The sequence below is a fragment of the Lycium ferocissimum genome, chromosome 7 (assembly GCF_029784015.1).
Source record: "Lycium ferocissimum isolate CSIRO_LF1 chromosome 7, AGI_CSIRO_Lferr_CH_V1, whole genome shotgun sequence".
NCBI lineage: Eukaryota > Viridiplantae > Streptophyta > Magnoliopsida > Solanales > Solanaceae > Lycium > Lycium ferocissimum.
This window is the reverse complement of record NC_081348.1, coordinates 39,265,221-39,290,792: the sequence shown is the minus strand read 5'-3', so window position 1 is coordinate 39,290,792 and position 25,572 is coordinate 39,265,221. Positions and strand designations below refer to the sequence as shown.

General features: G+C 32.7%; 3 protein-coding genes and 1 long non-coding RNA gene across 4 annotated transcripts; all 4 read left to right on the top strand.

Moving 5' to 3' along the window:
• The first annotated feature begins 6,409 nt into the window (after positions 1-6,409).
• On the top strand, positions 6,410-16,693 carry LOC132062200 (uncharacterized). Its single transcript, XM_059454820.1, has 17 exons — positions 6,410-6,894; positions 8,136-8,243; positions 8,484-8,579; positions 8,838-8,930; positions 9,269-9,357; positions 10,033-10,406; positions 11,833-11,922; positions 12,013-12,121; positions 12,221-12,320; positions 14,184-14,480; positions 14,757-14,864; positions 14,954-15,225; positions 15,326-15,568; positions 15,791-15,903; positions 15,996-16,091; positions 16,199-16,304; positions 16,409-16,693. Exons 1-17 carry the CDS (start codon positions 6,480-6,482, stop codon positions 16,553-16,555), a joined length of 2,856 nt encoding a protein of 951 aa, XP_059310803.1. The 5' UTR covers positions 6,410-6,479; the 3' UTR covers positions 16,556-16,693.
• On the top strand, positions 11,766-12,462 carry LOC132064920 (putative serine carboxypeptidase-like 23). Its single transcript, XM_059458095.1, has 3 exons — positions 11,766-11,922; positions 12,013-12,121; positions 12,236-12,462. The coding sequence occupies exons 1-3, from the start codon at positions 11,867-11,869 to the stop codon at positions 12,365-12,367; spliced, it is 297 nt and encodes a 98-aa protein (XP_059314078.1). The 5' UTR covers positions 11,766-11,866; the 3' UTR covers positions 12,368-12,462.
• A 3,987-nt stretch (positions 16,694-20,680) lies between the features above and the next one.
• LOC132064921 (uncharacterized) lies at positions 20,681-21,687 on the top strand. The gene is made up of 4 exons (XR_009416666.1): positions 20,681-20,843; positions 20,932-20,980; positions 21,103-21,176; positions 21,387-21,687. It is a non-coding gene; the product is annotated as an uncharacterized LOC132064921 (long non-coding RNA).
• Positions 21,688-21,726: 39 nt separating this feature from the next.
• Positions 21,727-24,973, top strand: LOC132064918 (serine carboxypeptidase 1-like). Its single transcript, XM_059458092.1, has 8 exons — positions 21,727-22,854; positions 23,059-23,166; positions 23,282-23,553; positions 23,639-23,884; positions 24,101-24,213; positions 24,322-24,408; positions 24,526-24,631; positions 24,740-24,973. Exons 1-8 carry the CDS (start codon positions 22,470-22,472, stop codon positions 24,884-24,886), a joined length of 1,464 nt encoding a protein of 487 aa, XP_059314075.1. The 5' UTR covers positions 21,727-22,469; the 3' UTR covers positions 24,887-24,973.
• Positions 24,974-25,572: the final 599 nt, after the last annotated feature.

Below are 25,572 nucleotides of genomic sequence, written 5' to 3'. Positions count from 1 at the left end.
TCTGGATCTTCAGCTGATATGTTTTTTCCCCTTCTTCCGTCGAAATCAATATGTTTCAAGTTTAGTCCTTGCATAAATTGTTTTTCCTTGCGACGTAAAAGCTGCTGAAGTGAATGTAGAAGTCCCTGCACGACCAAAAGGTTACAATGTGGTAACTGATATGTACTCCTCATCCTTGTTCAAAGGTTTCTGATTTGAGTCGTAGGAATGAAGTCGTTTTTTGTAGGGAGCACTTTACCCATAAAGTTCCCCAAAGTGAATTTAGAAGCCCCTATATTACCAAAAAGGTTGTGGCAAGTATCTCTCATACTTAACCAGAGATACTCTTGACTTGGCAGCCGAATTAATCAGCCCTACATCTGGTATAAGACACCGAGTGAGACACTAAAAAACAGAAGACTCTGAAAGAAGCCCTTACGTCTTGCTAAAAATAACATTGAAATAGAAAATAGAGAAATTTTTCTTTGAAGTATTCGAGTAATATTTGGATTGTGGGGATATTTACCTTTGGCTAGATTAGGGACAGAAACTAGTACTAAGCTGCCTAGAGTATATAGTGTTTAAAAATGAGTTAAGAAGTAGAACGCCTCCAAACACAAACACATACACTGATTGAAGTATGGAATAAAATGAGTGTGTTCTCTTTTCTTTCCCTACAAATATGAAGTAACTCACATTAGTCTAGTTTTAAGTCCTTTTGTCGAACCAAAATAACCTTTATTATTAGTAAAAACCAAGACAAACAAGAGAAAATTGAAATTTAACGTAAAATTTGAAAGTGGAAATTTCATAGCATGGAAGAATTAGGGGAAAAGGTTGAAAATAGAAAATGAAGAATGTGAAGAAAGAAAAATAAAGAAAAGGAAGAGAGAATGAATCTATGACAAAATATCAATTGTCGAGGAGGTTACGTGCCAGAAATCCAATTCTAAGCAAGGTACTCTTATCCTATCCTACCGATAACACAGTTTTCGTTTTAATCTGTCAAAAAAAAAAGTCACATTTCTATATTTAGAAACAATATAAATTTATAAAATGATTTACAGTATAACATTTATCTAAAACTTATTTTGGATCACAAATTTCAAAAATCTTATTTTTTTTTTCTTAAACTTCATGCTTAATTAAATGATGTCACATTAATTGAAATGGTGGAGTAGTATAATCCTTAAATGGACAACTCTTCATAGAAAATTGCATTTTTCTTCCATTGTTGTATTCATTTGAGCAATAATTGCTCCAGTGTCCATCAATAGCCAAGTACGACAGACTAGTCCACTATCTTCTGTTATACTACATCGGTCAAAATTGGATCAATTTGACCCATCATTAGAAAAATATATATATATATATATATATATATATATATATATATATTTAGATGGTGGAATTATCTTTTCGAAAATTTATTACTACCCCACACAGGAAAAACAAAAGTTGATGTCGAAATTCACATTTCGCGTGTCGCATTATATGCATTTTTTATCATATTTGGACAAATTATTAAATTAATTTTAGTTTAAAATGGAAATTAATTTTCTATTTCAAGAAATGCTATTTTTTAATTTTTTTATCCCCGTTGTGCATATATCTTTAATAATTGCTAAAGTAAAGAATTACATAAGACTAATTTAGGGGATTATTTAAATAAAATTTTCCCATTTTTGAAAGAATAAAAATGAAAAAGTAATTAAATTCTAATTTTAAAATATAAACATTTTAAGCAAATTGTTATTCATAACAAATGGTGATTACTTTACGACTAAATTGATAGTTAATGCAGCGTATTTGTTATACCTTTTGAAGAAAAATAATAAGATGGGGTCCATATTTTTTGTTAGGCATTTTTTTGCATAATGAGTTAATACGCATGTAAAGAAGATCCCTATTAACGATGGGGATACTTTGGGTAATTATACGAATAATTTTTGATTTTTTAATATATAGGGTGCACGTTTTTTTTTTTGATATTGCTTGTTTTTTTTTAATATGGGTCCACTTTTTTTTTTCATGAGTTTGGAGAGGGTGGGGTCCACCTTTTTTTTATGAGTTTGGAGAGGGTTCCACTTTTTCCTTTTTTTTTTTTTAACTATATAGAAGCATTTTTTTTAAAGTATCGCGACGAAGCATGTAAAACCGATCTTCTATATAGTAGAAAAATAGAAATATAATAAAGTATTTATCTACTTTTTAAAAAAGAGTTGGTAATATAAAGTATAAAATGTCATTTTTTTTTAAATAAAAAAGTGGGTGGGACCACAAAGAATTTTTTTTGCCCTTGTAGTGGGGCCAAAAGGACGGACGACGATCTGCCATTTCTTTCTATATAGTAGTAAAGTAATATATATATATATATATATATATATATATTGTTCAAAACACGAATAATATAACATTGTAGTTTGTGTTCGTATCCAAAACTTTATTATATGAGTGATTGCTACGAGTACAAAGTTGGCAAAAATTTATTAATGGATTTATTTAAAAGGAAACCATTTTCCTCTCTTTGAGATAAAATAATAGCAATATTTCAGCATCAGTTGATACTTTGAATTTTAATTTGATTAATTTAAAGGTGTAAAATATTCTATTGTTAATGTATGTAGATTGGGCCTAAACAATACCTATTACTTTTTTTCAAATTTTGATTTGGATAATTTTAATTCAAATTATTATATTAATTTTACATGTTTAAAATGAAACAAAGTAGAAATTTGATTTTCTATTTAAATGAAGAACTATTATTTTTTAATTTTTGGTAAATATTTTTGGTTCAACTTATTTTACTTGTCATGTTTTCTTTTACACGGTTTTTTAAGGAAATGTCAATTAGAATTATAATTTTACTAATTTACCTTATTACTTATTTGATCTCCATTTAATATTGTTTTTTCTTTTATGACATTAATCTCTTTTCACATTTATTAGAGTAAGAAAAAAATGAAAAAGTAATTAAATTCTATCTTATTTTAATATATAAGTATTTTAAGTATGTTGCTGTACAATAATTTCATTTGCTCCCACTAATGGATTGATACGCATGTGGCAATGAATCCATCATTATTGATTTAATGAGATACTTTGGAAATTACATAAATATTGTTTGATTTTTTAATATGGGATGCACTTTTTTTTTTTGGCTATTGTTTGTTTTTTTAATATGGGATTCATTTTTTTTTATATTGCTTGATTTTGTTAATATGGGGTCCACTTTTTTTTTTTCTGTGAGTTGGAGATGGTGGGTTCCACTTTTTTTTTTTTTTTTTATGGGATTCATTTTTTTTTATATTGATTGATTTTGTTAATATGGGGTCCACTTTTTTTTTTTAATATTGGTTGGTGTTTAGTTGGGGCCCACACTTTTTTTTTAATATTGGTTGATGTTTAGTTGGGGCCCACACCTTTTTTTTTTTTTTTTTTTTTTTTTAGTGGAAAACGGACGACGAAGCATGGGTGCAAACCCATGCTTCTATATAGTTTAAATAAATATCGGTCAAAATTGGATCAATTTGACCCATCATTAGAAATAATTTGAGATCCGTGAAACACGGCCTCTTATTTTAGATGGTGTAATTATCTTTCCTACTACCCCACACGGGAAACAAAAGTTGATGTCGAAATTCACACTCGTGTGTCGCATTTATATGCACTCATATTTGGACAAATAAATGGAAATGGTCAAGTTATCGTTTTTATCCCCGTTGTGCATATATCTTTAATAATTGCTAAAGTAAAGTACATAAGACTAGGGGATTATTTAAATAAAATTTTCCCATTTTTGAAAGTAGTTGAAACTAATGAAAGAACATCTAAGCAAATTGTTATTCCACAGGTGATTACTTTCCGACTTTGATAGTTAATGCAGCGTAGTTATTGAAATTAAGCACAATCTGTAGGGTCGTTTAATTTGGTGGTGGAGACAATCTGTAGGGTTGTTTAATTGAAACTAAGTTGCCCCTCTTAATGTATTATTCATTCTTAAAACTTTTTAAAAACTCCTTTAGAATCATTCTTTTTCCATCTTCCATAAAACTTATTTTGTTTAAAATGGTGTTATTATTCATAATCTTCGTGGTACAATCGCTCATAATAGTGTCAGCAATTAGGATAATATTTAAAATATAAGAATGTTAGTTTAATATGACTTTAATCATTGAACGGGAAAAGAAGATGATTAAATTAGGACAAAGTGTATGTTAATTTGTTTGCATTCCAACCGATAAGAAAAGGGTTTTGAGTTATTCAACATTTGATATTAAACTCTTCATCTTCAATAAAAATTAGACAAACAAATTAATTTCCAGTATCGTAGAGATCTTGACAAATAATGAATAAAAATATTTTTTTTCTTAATTCATAAAAAGGGAGCTTCGAATTTCACGATTCTAGTGGTTCTAGACTCTTATATTCACAAAAAACTCTGCTTATTAGAATAGGTCTTTCCGATAATGTTTCAGAAGTTACATGTGGATTTGGGGGTGAATGCACAACTGTGAATAAATCCTCTGCCTAATTAATGAGGTGGCGGTGGCCAAATAGGTGGGCATCAACTCCGATTGTTATATGCCTTGTACTAATTCGATCTTCTTATCATGTTTAATTTTTTCTTAAATATTTTATCTTTGTAGTTGGCTCATTATCTTCAAGAGTTTAGCAGAAGGTTTAATGGGAGATGGAATATTACTTTAAAGGAAGACGAAATGGAATTTGTTTAAAAGAGATTTTACAAAATAAATTAAATGAAAAGGATATATTAAAAAAGGGTGAATTAGTCAAATTATAATTTTTTATATTAATAATTAATAAATTAAATCAACTGTTACAAAAAAATCAAAATAAGGGAGGTAAAAGTAATATCGTAAACCACAAGGGAGGTGAGTGAAACGAAGCCAAACCTGAGAGGAGGTCTCTGAAATTATCCCTTAATTTAATTTGAGATTAAATTTTACTTTATTTGGTTGATTAATGTCTAAAGAATACAAGTATAGAGATTAGTTGGCTGCTAAACTATCTCAAAGACTTAACTTACTGTGTAACAAACTCTTAACATCCTTTTTAACTAACTCCACAATGACTATTATAACCCTGCTATACATTTTGTACATAACAGTTAAATTGAGAATTTAACTCTAGGATTAGTTAGCTGCTAACGCATCTCAACGACTTAGTAGGCGTTTGGCCATGTGTTTTCAAACCATGGTTTGAAACTATGACCCCAAACCAGCGTTTGGACATGCATTTTCACTCATGGTTTCAAACCATGGTTTCAACTTTTTTAAATATAAAATTTAATCCATAAGTTTATATTTTGTAAAAAAAATTCATAAGTTGGTAGATATTTTTAACAATTACTCCCATCAATCATTTACCAATCTCATTAACTTCCACTAACCTTTATTTATGTCTACCAACCTTTAATTTATGTGGGAGGATTATATTAAAGAGTAGTTACATTATTATTCATGTTAAATTTTCATTTTTATTGAACTAAATTTTGATTAATTGATGTTGTATTTTTTAGAAAGGCCTTCTAGTAGTGTACTAATTTCGTTATGAACTATGACTTGCTCATTTGGCAAGATTGTATAAGAATTGAGAATGTTTTAATAGTTTTCACAATTTGTGGGGTTTTTATGTCTATAAAAGAAAATACAACTTAAAATATCTAAATTGCATGTTCAAACATGATTTCAAACCATGTCCAAACGGGACCTTAACTTACTGTGTAACAAACTGCTAACAGCCTTCAACTCCCATATACAATGACTATTATAACCCTGCTATACACTTGGTACATAACAGTTAAATTGACATTTATCTCTAGGATTTATCTTCAGCAATCAGTCTACCATATTTGCGCAATATCCTGGAATTTAGTCACGCCGCCCCAAAAGAAAAGGTGACAAAACAAGGGAATAGGCAAAGGTATTCGGGTAAGAACCCGTGGAATAACAGGGTCGGACACGAAATTTCGTGCAAATACGAGTGTTTATTTACCGATTAATTCAAAAAGAAAAGTCCAAAGTGCTATTGATATTTCTCACTATCCATCATTTCATGGAAGGATTTTAACTTATAAATTTGACATTAAGACTTTTTACAGTATCAATTAGTTTTAACATGTTATATCAAGTAATAAATTTTTCTTTATACGAATAATTAGTTGAAACTATTTTGTAGGTCAATCGATAAAAGTTGATGCAGAATGCAAGTTTGATGCCGCTGATATTGGATGCTGAGTTGGCGTGATGACGTAAGTGCTGGTATTTTTGTTTGAATTGCAACAGTAAGCTGTTTACATATGAGCCTGCAATGAAGGGAATCGTGAATAATTGAATTAAAGATAAGGTATGATTATCCTTCTTGATAAAATGGTTTCTGCCGAAAAGACAAACTTAACCTCAAATCATATATTATTGTCCGAATAGCTCTCTCTATATATTTAACCGTAGTGTCACTAAATACAGTAAACACTAATAATGGAGAAGCAACAAAAATACTTGCTCCCCACAAAGTTGAACTTCTTTTTTCTTGTACCGTTAATTTTTCATGGCATAATTGTCCATGGCTTCCAAATGGATAATCAAGCACGTACGTTAATGTCGTGGCGTCGTTCCAAAATGCGTTCTCGGACAACTAATTCTGAGGATGAGACATGGTCGACAGAAAACTTGGTATTTGATTCTGTTGAAGAACAACAACATGTTGGAAATATGGAGGATGATTTGATTAAAGGGGGTCTTCCAGGGCAACCAACATCAAATGTGAAGTTTAAGCAGTATGCAGGTTATGTTAATGTTGATGAAAAGAATGGGAGAAGCCTTTTCTATTACTTTGCTGAATCTGCGTCTGGAAATGCTTCTTCAGAACCACTTATTCTTTGGCTAAATGGAGGTGATGTATTGATTGTATCTCCCATATCTCTGTTTTATTTACTTGTATATCTTCTTAATATTATTGTCATCATGCACCTAATTTAATTCAGTACTCCTAGTTCTTCTCTGTTTTATTCCTACTTTCTTTTAATGTTTCCATTTCTGAGGTGTGCACATATATCTGTTGCATCAAATTTGAGTACTAGTAGGTAGGATTTAACTTATAGATAGAGTTGTAATTTTTTTTATACTATCAATATATTTTAATCTGTTTTACTAGGTGATCTGCCTTATTTTTCAGCTGACTAATCTATTTTTATGGACGATTATGTAGTTATCTTTTATGTGACTCCATAATTTAATTGTTCTTCTACACTATAAGTTTATAGAAGTCAAATTCAAATATTAATAATATTTTGTCAAGTTCATATATGATATTTTCTTAATAGTGATACTCACTAAGTCTTTAGTAAGAAGTTAGTGCACTGATTAAGAAAAATAACATTCATTCAGAGAATTGTTTGACCAAATTATCCTTTCTCTGTCTTCAATATTAATTAAGAAGTAGTGAATTCCCATCCCCCCCCCTCCCGCCCCACCAACTATACACGTATTCTACATGAAGGTACTATGGTCAGTGCCTAAGGGTTACAATATTTTAAAATAAAATGTCAAGGAGGGTAATAAGACCTCCGTATAGAATAGGTATATAGTTGATAAAATGATAATATGTTGGGGGCTTTAGCCATTTTCTCTTTAGAAATTTGATTAGATTATTCATTGGAGAAGGGTAAATTGAAGAAAGAAATTAATATTCAATTAGTTCTTTTAAAAAATTACACATTTTCAACTAATATAGAAAATCAATCGTTTAGAATATATCTTTTCCAAAAAAATTACACATTTTCAACTAAATTTGTAAAGTTAGAAAATCATTTATCGTTGACGGAGGAGAATATATGACAATTTAATTTTCCAAAAGGCATTAATGGTCCGAGGAAACATTTCCACTCATTTGTAAGAAGTGGTTCATAGAAGACAGATGGAATTAATAAGTGGGGACGCAAAAGTTGAAAATAATTATTGGTCGCTTTATTCACTTTGTTCAATTCTTTTGTTTCTCTTTGTTCTTTTTTAAAGTAAAAGAGAAAGAACGGAAGTTTCAAATTTCTTGGTCTGTCTATGATTTATGAAGATAAGAGTTGTCATTTTCTGTGGGTATAATTGGATGACGAAGAATAACATGATTGGTGCATGCAGGTCCAGGATGTTCATCATTAGGATATGGGGCGCTGCTAGAACTTGGGCCTTTTGGTGTAAAGCCTGATGGTAAAACTCTTTATTCCAGAAGATTTGCTTGGAACAAAGGTACTACTTTTATTGCATTAATTACTAAACTGTTCTTAACCTACTTTTAAATTACTACTCCAGTAATATGAGATGTTGCCACGCCTTGGCACTAGCTATAATGTAAAGGTGTGTTGCTTACAAAATTTAAGTTACATACATTTATGTATAGTGAACATAAATATAAGGTATATAAGGTATATACATCGATATTTAAGATATTATTGTGACCATTGTTTACATTATGTAATGATGACACAGTTGCAAATGTAATGTTCCTGGAGTCACCAGCAGGGGTTGGCTTCTCCTATTCCAACACTACCTCCGATTATGCACTCTCAGGCGACAAGAGGACTGGTACACACCCAACGCTAATTAATCTCCCCCTACTTAATTAATTAATTTACACAAATAGTACTTGTCAGTTTGAATCTGATTTTGTTATATAGTAATTAATTTGACAGGGTAAATCATGAATTTTTCACTCTTAAATAGCTTTTAATAGTTTTACGAAATCATGACTTAAAAACTATTGGATCATATTAAATTATTATGCAGTATATGATTTCAGTTATTTATTCTCTTTTCTTTAAAGTATATTTTATTGGGTGACAGCTGAAGATGCATATAGGTTTCTAGTGAATTGGTTCAAGAAGTTTCCACATTACAAAGGCAGGGATTTCTACATCATGGGAGAAAGCTATGCAGGTAGTGTACGTATCTATAATAGTATTAGGAAATAAAAAGAAAATATATATTGTTGGATTATCCTTCTAGTAGTGAGAGCCCATGATAGGGTTCTGTCAAATAATATGTTAAATTTGTTAGAATTAAGGACCACTTTATCAGAGAGAGCTAGTGCATATATTTGTCTGACTATTCATGATAATTGATTACAAATTATGTCCTCTTCAGTCTCTGCTCAAAGCCGAAATAGCCATTTTGATTGAAAATTTTGGCTATATTGGCATTTTCCAATTTCACATCAGCTAAAAGTCATCTTCAATTACTAGACAGCTAATATTGGTGTGACTGCTGGATCACAGGATTCTACGTTCCAGAGTTAGCAGACATCATTGTCAAGAGGAACAAGCTACCCACCACAAACTTCAAGATCGAATTCAAAGGAGTCATGGTAATATATTTCATTTAATTCTTGACCTATTATTTTATTTAATAATTCTCTGTTATCATATAGTATCTAACTTGTATGCCTAGTGACTACGCTCGATGGGTTCACAAGATACTATAGCCAAGAACTATGAAACACCACCTCAAACTATACAATGCTAACACATGCATGCCAGTGGCAAAATTGATTTTTTTATTTTTAACAAGAATTCTCTTTACAAAAAATTTATTATGGGTTCGAATTAGCCAAGAGATTATGAAACACCACCTCAAACTATACAATCAAATAAATTTTGAGCCTAATGTGAAATTTTTTTAAACAAGAATTCTCTTTTACAATTGAGTGCGAATTTAGGATTTTAACCCGACAATCAAATAAATTTTGAGTCACCATTATATATGTATTGTGTGTGTATGTATATATATAAGCAAATAATTTTGCCTATATATACAGAGTATATAGAGTTTTCTGATGAAAGAAGTTCAATTTAACCCCTAATGATCATGTAGCTTCACCGTTGACTTGTGCCTCTAGAGGGATGTCCAATTTCACGGCATGTCGACACAAAATGGTCAATTATTTGTTCATTATATTGTAAAACAAGGAGAACAAGCAGTAAAACCATGCGTTATTATTTCTTTCAAAACCAATCAATTAATTTGAAAAAACACATTGCAGATAGGAAATGGTATAATGAATGAAGAAACAGACGCTAAAGGGCTATTCGATTATGTATGGAGCCATGCACTAATCTCAGACGAGACTCATCTAGGTATCCAACAACACTGCGAAACCAAAAGGAAAAGCGAAACAGAGATCAAAACATGCGAAGAATTTCTAATCACAGCCTCAACTGAGTTAGGAAACATAGACCCTTACAACATCTATGCCCCCGTCTGTTCCAATGCATCATCATCAAGAGTAGCATTGAAGAAAAATGGATATGATCCTTGCGGAGAACGTTATGTTAGTAATTATCTCAATCTTCCTCATGTTCAGAAAGCCTTGCATGCCAACCTCACTAACCTTCCTTATCCTTGGGGTGCTTGCAGGTAAAAATCAATTACCCAAGTAAATATTATGTATTTGATTTAACTTGTATATACAAGTGTTACAATACATATTAGTGTAATTTAACGTGTTGTAGTAGGTACTTGTGCCTTACTTTCAGGCTACCAATTCTAGGTTTAATGGACATATGATCACTTATAGTTTTCCTTTAAATTAATATTTTAACTCTTAATTTTTAAAATACAATGAGTTCACTACAAGAAAGAACAAAAATGACAACAGCTATTTTGACAACAAAAATAATATAGTTGGCAAAATTCAATATTTGGCAATAACTTAGTTTTATTGTTGGCATATATGATGAATCTTTCAAAAATAAACTTTTTTTTGTTGCCAAACAATTTAATTTTGTTACCATAGTATTGACTGTTGTTGCAAAAAGTACTTTTGGTTAACTGCTGATGGGAAAAGTTTGTGCAACAACAAAAAAAATGTTGTTGCCAAAAGTACTTTTTGCAACAATAGTCTATCTATGGCAACAAAAATATTTTTGTTGGCAAATGTCTTCTTTGTTGTAGTGCAATGTTATAAACATTAATGGTTTAAACCATAAACTTAATTCTGGTTTTGTCTATGTCAAATTACACTAAGTAGGCGTTTGGCCATAGATAATTCACTTTTTTTGGAATTTTTGAAGTTGGAGTTAGAGTTGGAGTTGGAGTTGGAGTTGGCCATAGTTTTTGAAATTTTAGTTTTTGATGAAATGTAGTTGTAAAAAAGTGAAAAAAGTGAATTTTTTTTTTGAAAAATAAGTTTTTTGAGTTTTTGGTATTCCGGAATACAACTTCAAGTTGTATTCGGAATATTTATGGCCAAACGCCCAAAAGTGAAAAAGTGAAAAAAAAAAAAAAAATCGGAAAAAAGTGAATAATTTTTATGGCCAAACGGCACCTAATAGTATACATATTACTTACACGGTGTATATAAGTTAAAACTAGGTTGTCAAATGGGTTGATTGGACTGAATTTGAGTGGGTCTGAGTTAAATAAATGGATGGATCAAATGTTGATTGGGCTCAAATGGGCTTAGACAATGGGCCATAGTCCAATCCACTTAATTCTTACTAACTTTTAATTTTTTTTTTTTTAAATAATTTATTTAAGTACCTAATAAGATTTATTTATTTATTATTGTTATATGTAACATATCAAACGAAAAAAGGTATCTTTTTAGTAGTATTTTGATAAGGTTTCTCAGGGATCAATTTGAGCTACATATCAACCCAATTTTCAAAAATGCTAAATCAAATAGGTCAAAATGGGCTAAGTCAAAAAATTAGCGGGTCAATAACCCGTCCAAATTTGAACGGATTGCGCGAATAATATTTTTATGGGCTAATTTTACCACCCTAGTTAAAACATTTGTTATAGGACATGATATATGATTTTCTTTTTCATTGTATATTAGAATTGATCTGAATTGGAAGGATAGTCCATCAAGTATGTTCCCAATATACAGGAGGCTTATGGCATCTGGTCTTCGGATACTTCTATTCAGGTAAATTGAAGATGGCCATAGCTTAGATATTTATTTGTTTCCAATAAAGAACAAGTAGATTATTAATTGATTTATTATGTCTGGAAACAGTGGAGATGTGGATGCAGTTGTTTCAGTGACTTCAACTCGCTATAGCATTAGTGCTATGAACCTTAAGGTGATCAAACCATGGCACCCCTGGTACGACGATACAAAAGAAGTAAGTTCTTCGAATCTTAATTCTTTTACAACTTTATATTTTCGGGGTGAAAAAAAAAAATCTTACTATTTCCTTTTTTGTATTTTAATTTATCTAAAGGTATTTTATATAAAGGTTGGTGGCTATATGGTGGTGTATGATGGATTAGCTTTCGCAACAGTAAGGGGAGCAGGGCACCAAGTTCCACAATTTCAACCACGTCGAGCTTTTACTTTGTTGAATATGTTCTTAGCCAATCATTTTTAGGATTTTAGCATTTGGATTGGCCACATTGGAAGTGCATTTCCACTCATCCGAATAACTGGGGACATATTTTATTAATCAAATGCTTGTTTTCGTTATTGAGTTTTTATTTTTATGTTTTCATTATGGATAAGGAGAAGAAGATGAGTATGAAAAATCGTGAAGTACTTTTGCTTCAAAACTATAGGTTAATTAAGCTTTAGAGGCGCTCTAATCAGCCCCTTTTTTAAATAATTCATCCAAGTTTAAATCGGTTATAGTTATGACTACTTGTGGACTCAACTCAATGGGTTAACCTTGAAATGCCTCATCTCACTATTGAGTCCAGGTAATGTAACCCGACGAATCAAATGCAAGCAAACATACAAAATCGAATTTAGAGATTGACAAATTATATGAACTTAGAAGAATTTAAGAAAAAACATGAACTTTTTTTTTCTCCAAAAAGTAAAGTAAAAAGGAGGGGAGGTTGGTTATCACCCCGTTATTGAACGGATTAAGTTATTATCTGATCATTGATTTGACTTCTTTTGATATGTTCAAAAGGATTAAGAAATGAATTTTGGCTCAAATTCAATCCCCAAGTTAGTTCATGATGTGAGGATTGCCCAATATCATATAGAGAGACGAATTTTTCCTCATCCACCGATATGGACTCTAACACCAACTTTGACCAAACCCGCCCATTTACTCCTCAAATCAAAGCTTGTCATTTCCCAATTACCAGACCTCTAAATTCATGTCCACATATCTGGCGCAATCCAGCAAGAATTCAACATACATATTGAATTCATACGCAATAGACTAAATTCTGGCACGAGTTCATATAGTATGGTAATTTGGTATCATGTCCCAACAGGCAACAGCCACTTGTATCAATTAAACTGGAAGAGCACACCAGGATTCAGGAACAGCATTACCAACTATATTAAATTGCTCATGGCCAGTCCCTTAATTACAATTAAGGGAGGCTCAACTCAACTACATTGGCTTTAGTGTTTGGATCTGTAGACGAATGCTAAATACATTTGGCTCAACATATATATTAACGGGAGGCTAGCTTCACCTTGATTAATTAGCTACTTGTTTGGCACTACAATCAGCTTATGCCAATCTCTCAACATATGGGTCAAATTTGGGAGAGATAATCTAGGGTGTCTCAATTCTCTTTACATTTATAGACTTAATCCAAAAATATTTTAAAATTTTCTCATGTTTGATTGCTCAAAATGCTTTGGAAGATATTTTCTCTAGGAAAAACAAGTTCCTAAAAAACGATAAAAATGACTTATGTAATAAAAGTAGAGAAAATAAGTTCCATAGGTTGGTACGGAAGGAGTATTACTTATATATTATAGGTGATTACTTTTTATCACGTGGCCGACTGCTGAGTGAATTAAAGATAGAAAATTCTTACCTTGGAAGTTGCCTTTTAGAAGACAAATGCATAAATTTAAGGCAACAATTTCCTTAATGTATACTAAGTACTACATAATCTCCTGCCCCCAGTGATAAACAAGTCATAGCTACTGTTATGTGTACTATTAACCTTTTCTTTAGTAGATGAACGCAAAGAACAAAGATGTCAATACACCGGCATCAATCCCATTTTGAATACAATAAAAATAAAAAAATGTGACGACATTTTCAACGTTTTGCATATTCTATTCTATAAATAATTAAGAAGATTTACCGTTGAGTTGTCATCTAACATTTCTTATTTCCTGCAAGGAAAGAGAGAAAATGAAAGTTACCTCTGTTTTACCGTTAAGTCTTTCTCTAATTTTGTGCTGCCTGAGTATCCAAAAATGTTACGCAGGAGAAGCAGATGTTATAAGGGATTTTCTCAAGGCTCGACGCGCAAATCCCTTGCACACAAGTATTAACAATGGCCTAGCGGCTGCTGAGAAACAGAGATCAGCATTCGTGCCACAGGTAGGATCAAAGGAAGATGACAAGATCTCAGCATTGCCAGGGCAACCCAGTGGGGTGAATTTTCAACAATATTCAGGATATGTTACTGTTGATGCTGATGCTGGTAGAGCCTTGTTCTATTACTTCACTGAATCAACTCGAGATCCTTCTACCAAGCCTCTTATTTTGTGGCTAAATGGAGGTAAATACAACACACACACCATACCGGGGTAGCTTGCCTGTAGAGTAAGTCATACTGATCGGCAGGAAGTGAGCTGACTTGGTCAGCAGATCAATAATCACCACGTTACCCCATTTGCCAAGAGGAAGAATGTTTTTTCTAACACTAATTTCATGCAAAACTATGAAGAGTTTAATTTAATCACTTTCGTCCCTTTATTGTGCTATTCATTCTAGTGAAACTATGTTGGCGCACTTATCATGTTTCTTTGTTGTTTTGTACGTACTGAATATACAGGACCTGGTTGCTCTTCATTGGGGGCTGGAGCGATGATGGAACTTGGACCATTCCGCGTCAATAAAGATGGAAAAACCTTGTGGCTCAACCCTTTTGCCTGGAACAATGGTTCTTATATACCTCTCTCTTCTGCAATCTGTCATCACAATTGAGAGTAATCAGAAACCCGTAACAACAATTTTGTGAATTTAATGCAGTGGCAAACATCATCTTTTTAGAATCACCTGCTGGTGTTGGATTCTCTTATTCTAATACATCATCAGATTATACTACTGGAGATGAAAAGACCAGACAAGACAGTTTTACCTTTCTCATCAATTGGATGGAAAGATTCCCAGAATATAAACACCGAGATTTCTACATTACTGGAGAGAGTTATGCTGGCCATTATGTGCCTCAACTTGCTCAGCTGATCTTATCCTACAAGAAAAGAGAACCAACCCTTGTCATTAACTTGCAAGGAATAGCTGTAAGCTAAGCTTCAAATGATCACTAAATTCTTTTTCTCCTGATAAAGTCACTAAGTTATATCATGCCTACATATTACTTGCATACGGCATGGTTTTCAGACTGGAAATGGCATCATCGACGATGAAGCAATGAGTAGGGGTACATACGAATTTTATTGGACACATGCACTAATATCAGATGAAGTTCATCAAGGAATTGTCTTGAATTGCAACTTCTCGGCAGAGACAACCTCAGAAGCTTGTAATGAGTACATAAAGCAAGCAGATTCATCTCAAGGGAATATCTATGCTTATAACACATATGCCCAACTGTGCAACTCCTCTGCCTATACTTCCCTTCCTGTAAGTTCCACTGGCTAACTGCTCATTCATTATTGACACCCAATTTTAAACCAACTTATATAATTTAAAAATTTTAAGTGCCTAAAATAAGGTGAGGATCATGGTGAGAAAAATGAAGACCATGCGCAACAGCATTCTACGCCCCAACAAACACACCTCTCTGTAGATTTTACATGCCTTCTATTAAATTGTGATGGCATCATTTTCTTTTGTCTACAACAGATAGATGGATTTGATTCATGCTCAGCTGATTACGTAGACAATTACCTAAACAGTGCTGAAGTACAAAAGGCCCTTAATGTCAAAGATATACCCCATTCCTGGGATTCTTGCAAGTAATACATTGAGTTTCCTAAAACATTATCATTCTTAAGGCTGATTACTTTTTTGGGGTTAATTTCACTTTCTTCATTTCTCACTTGTGCAGTGGTTTCATATTCGGCTCTTGGCAGGATTCCCCCCATACAGTTCTACCAATCTTTCAAGAGCTCATGCAAAGTGGCATTAGGGTTTGGATTTATAGGTAAGTAAATCAAGCAAGAAAGCAATCATAAAAAACAATTCAGAAATTTTAGTGATTTCGAAACAATAACATTTTCTCAAGCCTTTTTTTTTCTCTAACAATTCCAGCGGAGACATAGATCATAAGTTATCTGTAACGACAAGTAGATATGCGATAGACAAAATAAAAACACCAGTCAAAACACCATGGTACCCTTGGTTCTTCCAAGGCGAGGTAACAAAGTTGTCATTATTCTTCAATACTATGTACAATCTCTCTTTCCAGAATATCATGTATGTATATGGACTAATTATTTCATATAATACTTTTCTTTCAAGGTTGGTGGTTATGCAGTGGAATACCAGAACTTGACATTCGTGACGGTAAGAGGATCAGGACATTTGGTTCCAAGCTATCAACCTGGCCGTGCATTGACCATGTTCTCATCCTTCATCAATGGCACACTCCCTCCTCATCTACACTAAACAGAAGAAAAGGTTATTGAAGGGGAAAAAGAAAAGGAAAGCTGATTTCATAAGGAACGTTAATTTTGTAGAACTACAACCCAATTATGTTCTTCTGCAAACAATGAGACATAGTATAAATTATGGAGTATTTGACTATGTGTCTTTCTCGTTAGTTTAAAACAATACACTTTGATAGATGTAGTTCCAAATGCCTAGTTTCGTTGCTTTATCATAAACAGTTAAATTTCCAGCCAAAGCTCCCCTTTCCTTCCTCCTACCCTGGACCACTCATCACTTTGTACTCTGAAAAAGAAAAGTAACACAGAGAAGATGAGTTTGTGAATATTCCTCTAGCGAATAGGTTCAAGTTTTGCAGCACAAGCATAAATCACACGATATGAAGTAGAAGGAAATGAATAAGGAAAAGAAAATCTTCCACGCGATTTCACGGCAGCAATAGACAAAAGTAAAAACATACAACATGGAAGATGCAAACAAGAGTCCATATGCAATATGGATTCTATGAGATATGAAGTTGAAATGCTGTCTTGGCAAAACAAAAAGTATGTAAGTTGCCAAAAAAGGAATCACAGGGACTGCGCTACTTGAATATGCGACCCTACATCCTACTGTTGCTAAAAATGCTAAATAGTCTACCCATTAATCTTGAGTTTTTTCTTCTTTTTGTTTTCTTTTTCCCCCAAACAAGATGAAGAAGAACGTATAGAAGGACAAGTCTTAGTCAAAATGGTAAGCACAAGTCACAACTTAAGTTGACTCTTGAAAATGTTATGCACTATGAATAAAGACTAGAACAAATTCGTCAACCCTTCATATTCTTAAGCTCGAATTCAACATAGAAATTATTTGCAAAAGAAGCAAGTGGGATGCTAACAATCTATACTCCATATAACCAAAAAAAGTAACAAAAATGAAAACAAGATACTTAAAGATATCTGTCTGAAACTATCAGGAAACACGCAGCTAAATAAGAAGCATAGCAAATGAACGGCAGATGTAACATACCAGCAAAATGGCATAATATAAGTGAGATGAGCAAAGACCCTGAAAATAAATAAGTGAAGTAAATAAACAATTACCAAGACAAAATGTCAAGCCTAGGCAATTATAATGACAACGCTAAGATCAGCATCTAAAGAAACATTACTCTTACAAATTTTATAAAACTGTAACTTATTAAAATCGTTTACAAACCCTAATCCTTACCTCAACAAAAATGGATAAAAGTTAAACACAACTTTCTCAATAGATAACAATAGGAACCTCATTATAAAAAGATCTGAATGTGTTTCTCAAAAATTTCAGAAGCGCGCGATTTATTTTGGTAAAGAAAGTCGCGCTAAAGATATTCAGAAGCGCGCGATTTATTTTGGGGAAAGTTGAAAAAAAAAAAAAAGGAAAGTGCAAAATTAATGAACCGTTATTTTATTCCTATAAATAAACAGGTCTTTCCAAATACCGTTATTTTACTGTAAATAAACAGGAACAATTGTTTGCTCTTCTTGTTCAAATCTTTTTTTTCAAGAACTTGAGAAAAACAAATTCAAAGTTTTTTAAGGAAGGGTAACTTTATTTTTTGACAAAACTATCAACAAACACAATTTTAGAACTTGATAATTTTTTTTTTTTTTTTTTGGTCAAAGTATTTTTCACCCATTTTCCCAATCAAACAGACAAAAGTGCCGCATTATACATGAATAAAAAATCGTCCTTTCACTTATATGTATTTTATTATGTCGTTTGGTTTATTGAACAATCAGATATGCAGAAAATACGATGGAGGGATCGTTATTTTGAAATTGTTTATTTTAAGATCTTTTTTGTCTTTAATAGTGACTCTATCAATGTAATGCTAATATATAGATCCTCATATAACTTCAATATTATAGGCATTAGCCAATACAGAGTTTAACAAGGCCAAACAAAAGCTATGTTAATTTTTTTCTTGTACAATCAACCAAACATTGTATTAATTATATAGAATTTGAACTGTAAGTATGTTTTATCATGCGGTAAACCAAACCACCCCCTGAGTGTATAAAGGATATGAAGTTCTTACTATAAGTCACCTTTTAAAAGACAAAATAAAGTCAATTAGCCTAATAAAAGAAATGGAGTAATTAAACGTGTCGCACCAAGGGAGAACTAAGAGCCCATTTGGATTGGCTTATAAGTGGTCAAACCAGCTTATAAGCTGTTTTTTGATTTTTTAGGTGTTTGGCAAACTAGCTTATAAGCTAAAAACATTTTTTTGCGCGGATTGCCCTTCTTTTGGGGTGGTCTTTAAATTTTGCCCCTCATAGTTGTGGTCTTTAAATTTTACCTCCTATTCTATGCTTCTTTAATTTTTGCTCTTACATTGAACCACAGCTTATTGAAATCATGAGGTTCTAGGTTCGAACCCCCGCTCAAGCATAAATTAAAAAAAAATCGCAAGGCAAGGTTTGGGTCGCGTGTATGCCAGACCCGACATATACTTGTTAAGAAATAACCAAAGTTATGCCGGATCCGGCATACTCATGCCTTATGGGCAGACTTGGCATAAATATGTCGGGTCCGGCATAATTTTGGTTATTCCTTAACAAGTGTATACTGGGTCCGGCATACTTATGGGCAGACTTTTAGTTAAGCCTTAATTAAAAGTTTTTTCTAAATATGCCCCTTCATTTATATGCACTTTTAGTTAAGACACAACTAAAAGTATGCCCCGCTAAGGCATAACTTTCCTTAAGACATAGACTTTGCGCTTATAAGACAAACTTTTAGTTATGCCTTAAGGAAAAAGTTCGCCTTACGGGGCATACTTTTAGTTATCTTGTATGGGCGAACTTTTAGTTAAGGCATAACTAAAAGTATACTCCCTTTAGTGAACTTTTCCTTAAGGCATAAACTTTGCTTTATAGGCGGAATTTATAGTTATGCCGGGTCCGGCATAACTTTAATTATTCCTTAAGAAAAAGTTATGCCTTATGGGGCATACTTTTAGTTATGTCTTATGAGGCACACTTTTAGTTAAGGCATAACTAAAGGTTTACCTTGAAAAAGTAAAAAATATAAAAAAACATATGCCTCAAGGCAAAGTCTGCCCCATCGGCAGACTTTTGGTTAAACATAACTAAAATTCTGCCGGTGGGGGCATAGCGAAATTTAAACTCTACCTTGCGAATTTTTTAAAAAATTTTGACTGAGTGAGGTTCGAACCTGGAACTCATGGGTTTTAGCCGAAGGGCAAATTTAAAGATTACAAATATAAGGGGCAAAATTTAAAGACCACCCCAAAAGAAGGGCAATTCGCAACTAAAAAAGTGCTTAGAATAAGCCAAAAAAAAAAAATTGGGGTGGCCCAACTTATTTTTTTTTTGGCTTATCTTTGTTTTTTGATCAAAGGCTTATTATAAGCCACTTTTTTTAAGCTAAGCCAAACGGGCTCTAAAAGTATATAGTGGAGTACTATTAATAATCGTTATTGAGTTTTAAGTTATACTCCATATATCATCAGCATAATACTCTCCTTCACTTTTTCTTTTTATGAAAGCCAAAAGCAAGGCAAAAAAAAAGTGATGTGGCACCTCTCTTCGGTCAAGCAACCCATTTTATTCTTTTTTCTCTTTTTTTTTTTTTAACTTTTTCCTCATTATTTTCCTCTTTATCTTAATTTAAAAAGCCTAAAATTACCTACATAATTATTCAGATGAAAAGTCATTACTTTTCAAAACGTTTTTCTAAAGGCATTACTTTGAAAGATAAAAGATGAAAAGTCATTACTCTTCCAAACGGTTTTTACATTAACTATTCCATTACATGAACCCATCAATGTTGTTCACAAGTCCGTTTCACCATTTACAAATATAATACTACCTCCGGATCAAAAAAAAGTCGAAGCACGTTATTCTTGTACACCCCAAGCTACTGCTCCAAGAAAAAATATGGTAATTGACTAAATTATCTCTAATTATATAGGCATTGTGATTTGATCACATAACACTTAATAGGAGCAAATCTGGAAAGATAAGGTAAATTGTTTCTTAATTTAATAAGTAGACTCTTTTTTTGACCAAAGAAAAAAAGGTTAAGCGGACACTTTTTTTGATCCGGAGGGAGTAATGAAGTAATAGCCTCTACTCTCCCCAAAGAGAACCAATTTTTAACTAATGTCATTGTTAGCACTAATTAAATTCTATAGAAAGTGATGCAAAAGTGGCCGTGAAATGTCCATCAATGACACGCTGGTGGAATGCGGAGGACGCTGCTAACTCCTTCGGGAAGTAGCAAACAGGAAGATAAGGTGAGGACAATAAGATAGTAAATATATCATAATAATTCATAAAATGTTGTTATCTGCTACTGCTTGAGCAATTTGTATTCCATGACAGACCCAATGAAAAAACTCAAACAGTCAAACAGGTGGAAGCGGATGTAAAGGTCTGTGAAAGTACGCTCCTAATATTGTAGAGTAGTTGTTTTTTTCATTAATTAGTTAGGTTGTTAGTAGTATAAAGTGAAGAGCATATATCTCTTACTTTCTTATTCTCCGAACTTTACAGTTTGTCGAGAGTGATAGAGATGTACACATAATAACTATCCAAAGTCCGGTGCAGAGTGAAAGTTTCACTGTCTGGTATTCTTCTCCAAATTTTGCCATTGTCTAGTAAAATCTATTCTTTCACATATCTGTTTGTTTATGTATTTGTACTATTCATCAAGAAATTAAATTCCAATCACATACCAGATCTTTCTCAGCTTTTATTTTTTCTTTATCTCTTTTAAACTTTGAAAATAAACCTTCCAATCATAATATTTACGTTTGATATTTCTATTTGAATTTCAGGAGAATTTGTGATTTTCCCAATATTAAGACGAGTTATTAGAAGGAAGCATCGATTGTCAATGCTTTTATCATGATTTTAGTGAGAGACTGCATAAGTGATCCGCGATGCTAAATGAAATATCTAGCTTACCAGCTAGTACATTTTATAAATCAAGAGTTCAAGGAAAATTAGGAACTTTGGCAGGTGAAAGTGTGAAACACCATAGGCAGTGTCAATGGTAACGGAGAAGATTTAGGCTGCCTGAGAAAATAAAGGTCAATTGACAGTCACAACATACAAACTAAGTATTTTTTATTTCTTTTCCTCAGTTTTCTTTTGCATATTTTTGGGTTCTTTTTTCACATTTTCTAATGTACTCCGAGCTTGGTTTTGATTATTACATACAAGCGAAAAATAGAGGACACACATTTCTTTTTTTTTTTTTTAGAAGATTTCTGAATTTAACTTCATACTAGAGAATGAAGGAATGTACTCCATTAATAGATGCCTTTACGTTTAAATTATGGACTAATAATTTTGCAGTTCATGTAAAGCAGTACAGTATTTGTCAATTCAGATTGTTACAAGTTTAAGAAGCAGTACTTTAAGTGCAAAAACTGATTTGTAAATAAACACACTTATGCCGAAGAAAAGCTATTCAATATTACATATTATACAGAAAAAAACATAAGACAAACATGAAGATAAAGACTGAAAGGAAAGTATGATGTAATTCTCATAGACGTAAGGAAATCAGTAGTAATTTTTTGGAACTTCTTTTCATTTACAAAAAAATAAAATTAAAGGATTAATTTAATTTAGACGATTGCACAAAGCGCGGGCAAATTTAGTATATATATAGCACGGGTACTTCAATTAATCTCTTTTCCCGAGTGATTGTCTGATTGAAACAACTTATTAAGAAACAAGTCATAGCTGTAAAAAGCGTATGACGTTTTAACCAAAGAGCGCTAAGGACGAAGATGTTAGTCCAATTTGAGTACAAGAAAAAAGAGCTGATCGACATTCTCAATGTTTTCCATACTCTATATAATAAAAAGAGTTATCCTTGAATTATCACAAACCATTTCTTGTTTCTTTGCATGGGAAGCAAGAAAATGAAAGTTTCCTCTGTTTTAAGTGTTTTTCTAATTTTGTGCTATCTAGTTGCGCAACAATGTTACGCAGGGGAAGTAGATGTTCTACGTGAATTTCTCAAGTATCGACGGGCAAAAACAAGTGTTATTAACCAGGGCTTAGCGCCTGCTGAGAAACATAGATCAGTGTCAGAATTCGTAGTGCCACAAGTAGGATCAAAGGAAGATGACAAGATCTCGGCATTGCCAGGGCAACCAAGTGGGGTGAATTTTGATCAATATTCAGGATATGTTACTGTTGATGCCAATGCTGGTAGAGCCTTGTTCTATTACTTGGCGGAATCGTCTCATGAACCTACTACAAAGCCTCTTGTTTTGTGGCTAAATGGAGGTAAATATACACACATCACATTATCTTTACTAGAATTGTCTTTAGAACTTAATCTTAGAACCATATGCATTTTCTTTTGAGTATGTTTTAAAAAGGACAGGTACATGCCATTGTACCCCTAATGATAGATCGTACAGCCATAAATCGAAATGTCATGGTATGTTAAAGCACAATTCTAAGGGTACTTTTTTCTGAATTTGATAGGACCTGGTTGCTCCTCGTTCGGGAATGGAGGGATGGTGGAACTTGGACCCTTCCGCGTCAATAAAGACGGAAAAACCTTGTGGCTCAACCCTTTTGCCTGGAACAATGGTACTTAATTAATTACCTCTGTCTTCAGCAAAATCTATCATGACTACAAGAGAATAATCAGAAACCCATAAATAACAATGACATTTTTATGACTGACTATAATTTAATTATGCAGCGGCAAATGTCCTCTTTTTAGAATCACCTGCTGGTGTTGGATTCTCTTATTCTAATACATCATCGGACTATACTACTGGAGACGAAAAGACTAAAAAGGATAGCTTCACCTTTCTCGTCAATTGGATGGAAAAATTCCCAGAATATAAACACCGTGATTTCTACATTATTGGAGAGAGTTATGCTGGTCACTATGTGCCTCAACTTGCTCAGCTGATCTTATCCCACAAGAAATCAGAACCCAACCTTGTCATTAACTTGCAAGGAATAGCTGTAAGCTAATTTAGCTAATTTTTCAAATGATAATTACATATTAAGTCACTAATATTATCTTATTTGCATATGCCTTGATTTTCAGACTGGAAATGCCCGCCTCGATGATGAAGCAATGAGTAGGGGTACATATGACTTTTATTGGACACATGCACTAATATCAGATGAAGTCCATGGAGGAATTGTCTCTAATTGCAACTTCTCAGCAGAAGCGTCTAACTCAGAAGCTTGCTATGAGTACATAGCCCAAGCAGATTCATCTCAAGCCAATATATACGATTATAACACATATTCCCAACTGTGCAACTCCTCTGCCTATTTCGCCCATCCTGTAAGTTCCACTGGCTAATTGAATAATGCTCATTCGTTCCCGGTGTCTATGCTAATTTAAATGATTTAAAATTTAAGTGTCGCCAATTAAGGTGAGAATCAGGTTGAGAGGACTAGGCGCGACAGCATTCTAAGCTCCAACAAGCACTCTTCTCTGTATATTTAATTTACATTCCTTCATTAACTTTTTAATGTAACTTTTTCTTGTGTATAACAGATAGATGGATTTGATCCATGTTCAGCTGATTACGTATTTAATTACCTAAACACTGCTGAAGTACAAAAGGCACTTAATGTCAGAGATATACCCCATTCCTGGTATTCTTGCGGGTAATACATACTGTGATTCTTTTAAAAACATTTTAATTCTTCAAACTGAAATTGCTGATCTCATTTTTGGTATATTTTGATCACTTGCTTCAATTCTCACTTGTGCAGTGGCGTAAGTTGGCAAGACTCCCCAGATACTGTTCTTCCAATCATTCAAGAGCTCATGCAAAGTGGCATTAGGGTTTGGATATATAGGTAAGTAAATCAAGCAAGCTGGAAGCAGTCACTATAATAATAATACTGAAAATTTAGCAATTCCGAAACAATAACATTTTCTGATCAAGTCCCTCTTTTTCTTCCTTTTTTTCCCAGCGGAGACGTAGATCATATTTTGTCTGTAACGACAAGTAGATATGCTATTGACAAAATCAAAACACCAGTCAAAACGCCATGGTACCCCTGGTTCTTCCAAGGCGAGGTAATTAACGAAGTTGTCATTATTTATTTCAATCTTGGACTCTACAATATCCTTTAATTTTCAGAATATCATGTATGAATATGAATTAATTACTTCATATATCTCCAGGTTGGCGGTTATGCAGTAGAATACCAGAACTTGACATTCGTGACGGTTAGAGGAGCGGGGCATTTCGTCCCAAGCTATCAGCCTGGCCGTGCATTGACCATGTTCTCATCCTTCATCAATGGCACACTCCCTCCTCGTCTCCGCTAAACAGAAGATATATTGTGAAAAAAGATTGCTGGTTTCATATGGAATAAATTTTGTACGATTAGTTAGTTATTGCATTACTCTTTTATGGTTATATTCGAGCATGAGAGGGACTCTGGTGCCTTTCTATTTGTCAAATTAAATTTATAAAATGTTTAAATTAGTCAGAGGACTAGTGATTCCACTTTATATGTCAAACTAGTAAATTTGTCCGCGCGGTGACAAAAGACACCGATAACTTTTTATATATAATATAGATAAAATAGATAGTTATAATATATAGATAATATAATTTGCTTAAATTAGCTAAATCAAAAATATAAAGCACTTTCAGTAATTTGGTGACAATTTTCATGCTTCAAGAAATATTACATGTTAAAAGTAGTCCATAAAAGCATACAAATGACCGGGCTTTTATAAATGGTTTATAATTGTCAAAGTTGATACGTATTTCTCAATCAATTATCTTTCTTCATGATTCTTAAAATGTTAAAGTTCGAAGAAAAAATTTATCCTTTTTATATAAGTATTAATGTTTTTATCTAATAGTATATATTTAATATATACGTATCTAAGTGAGGGTTCTTTAAATATTTTTCGAAAGTTTCTCCTTACATGAAAAAGTACGTAAAATAGAAAAAGAAAAAAAATATTCACCGACTTGGCCACTTCTATATAAATACGCAGAT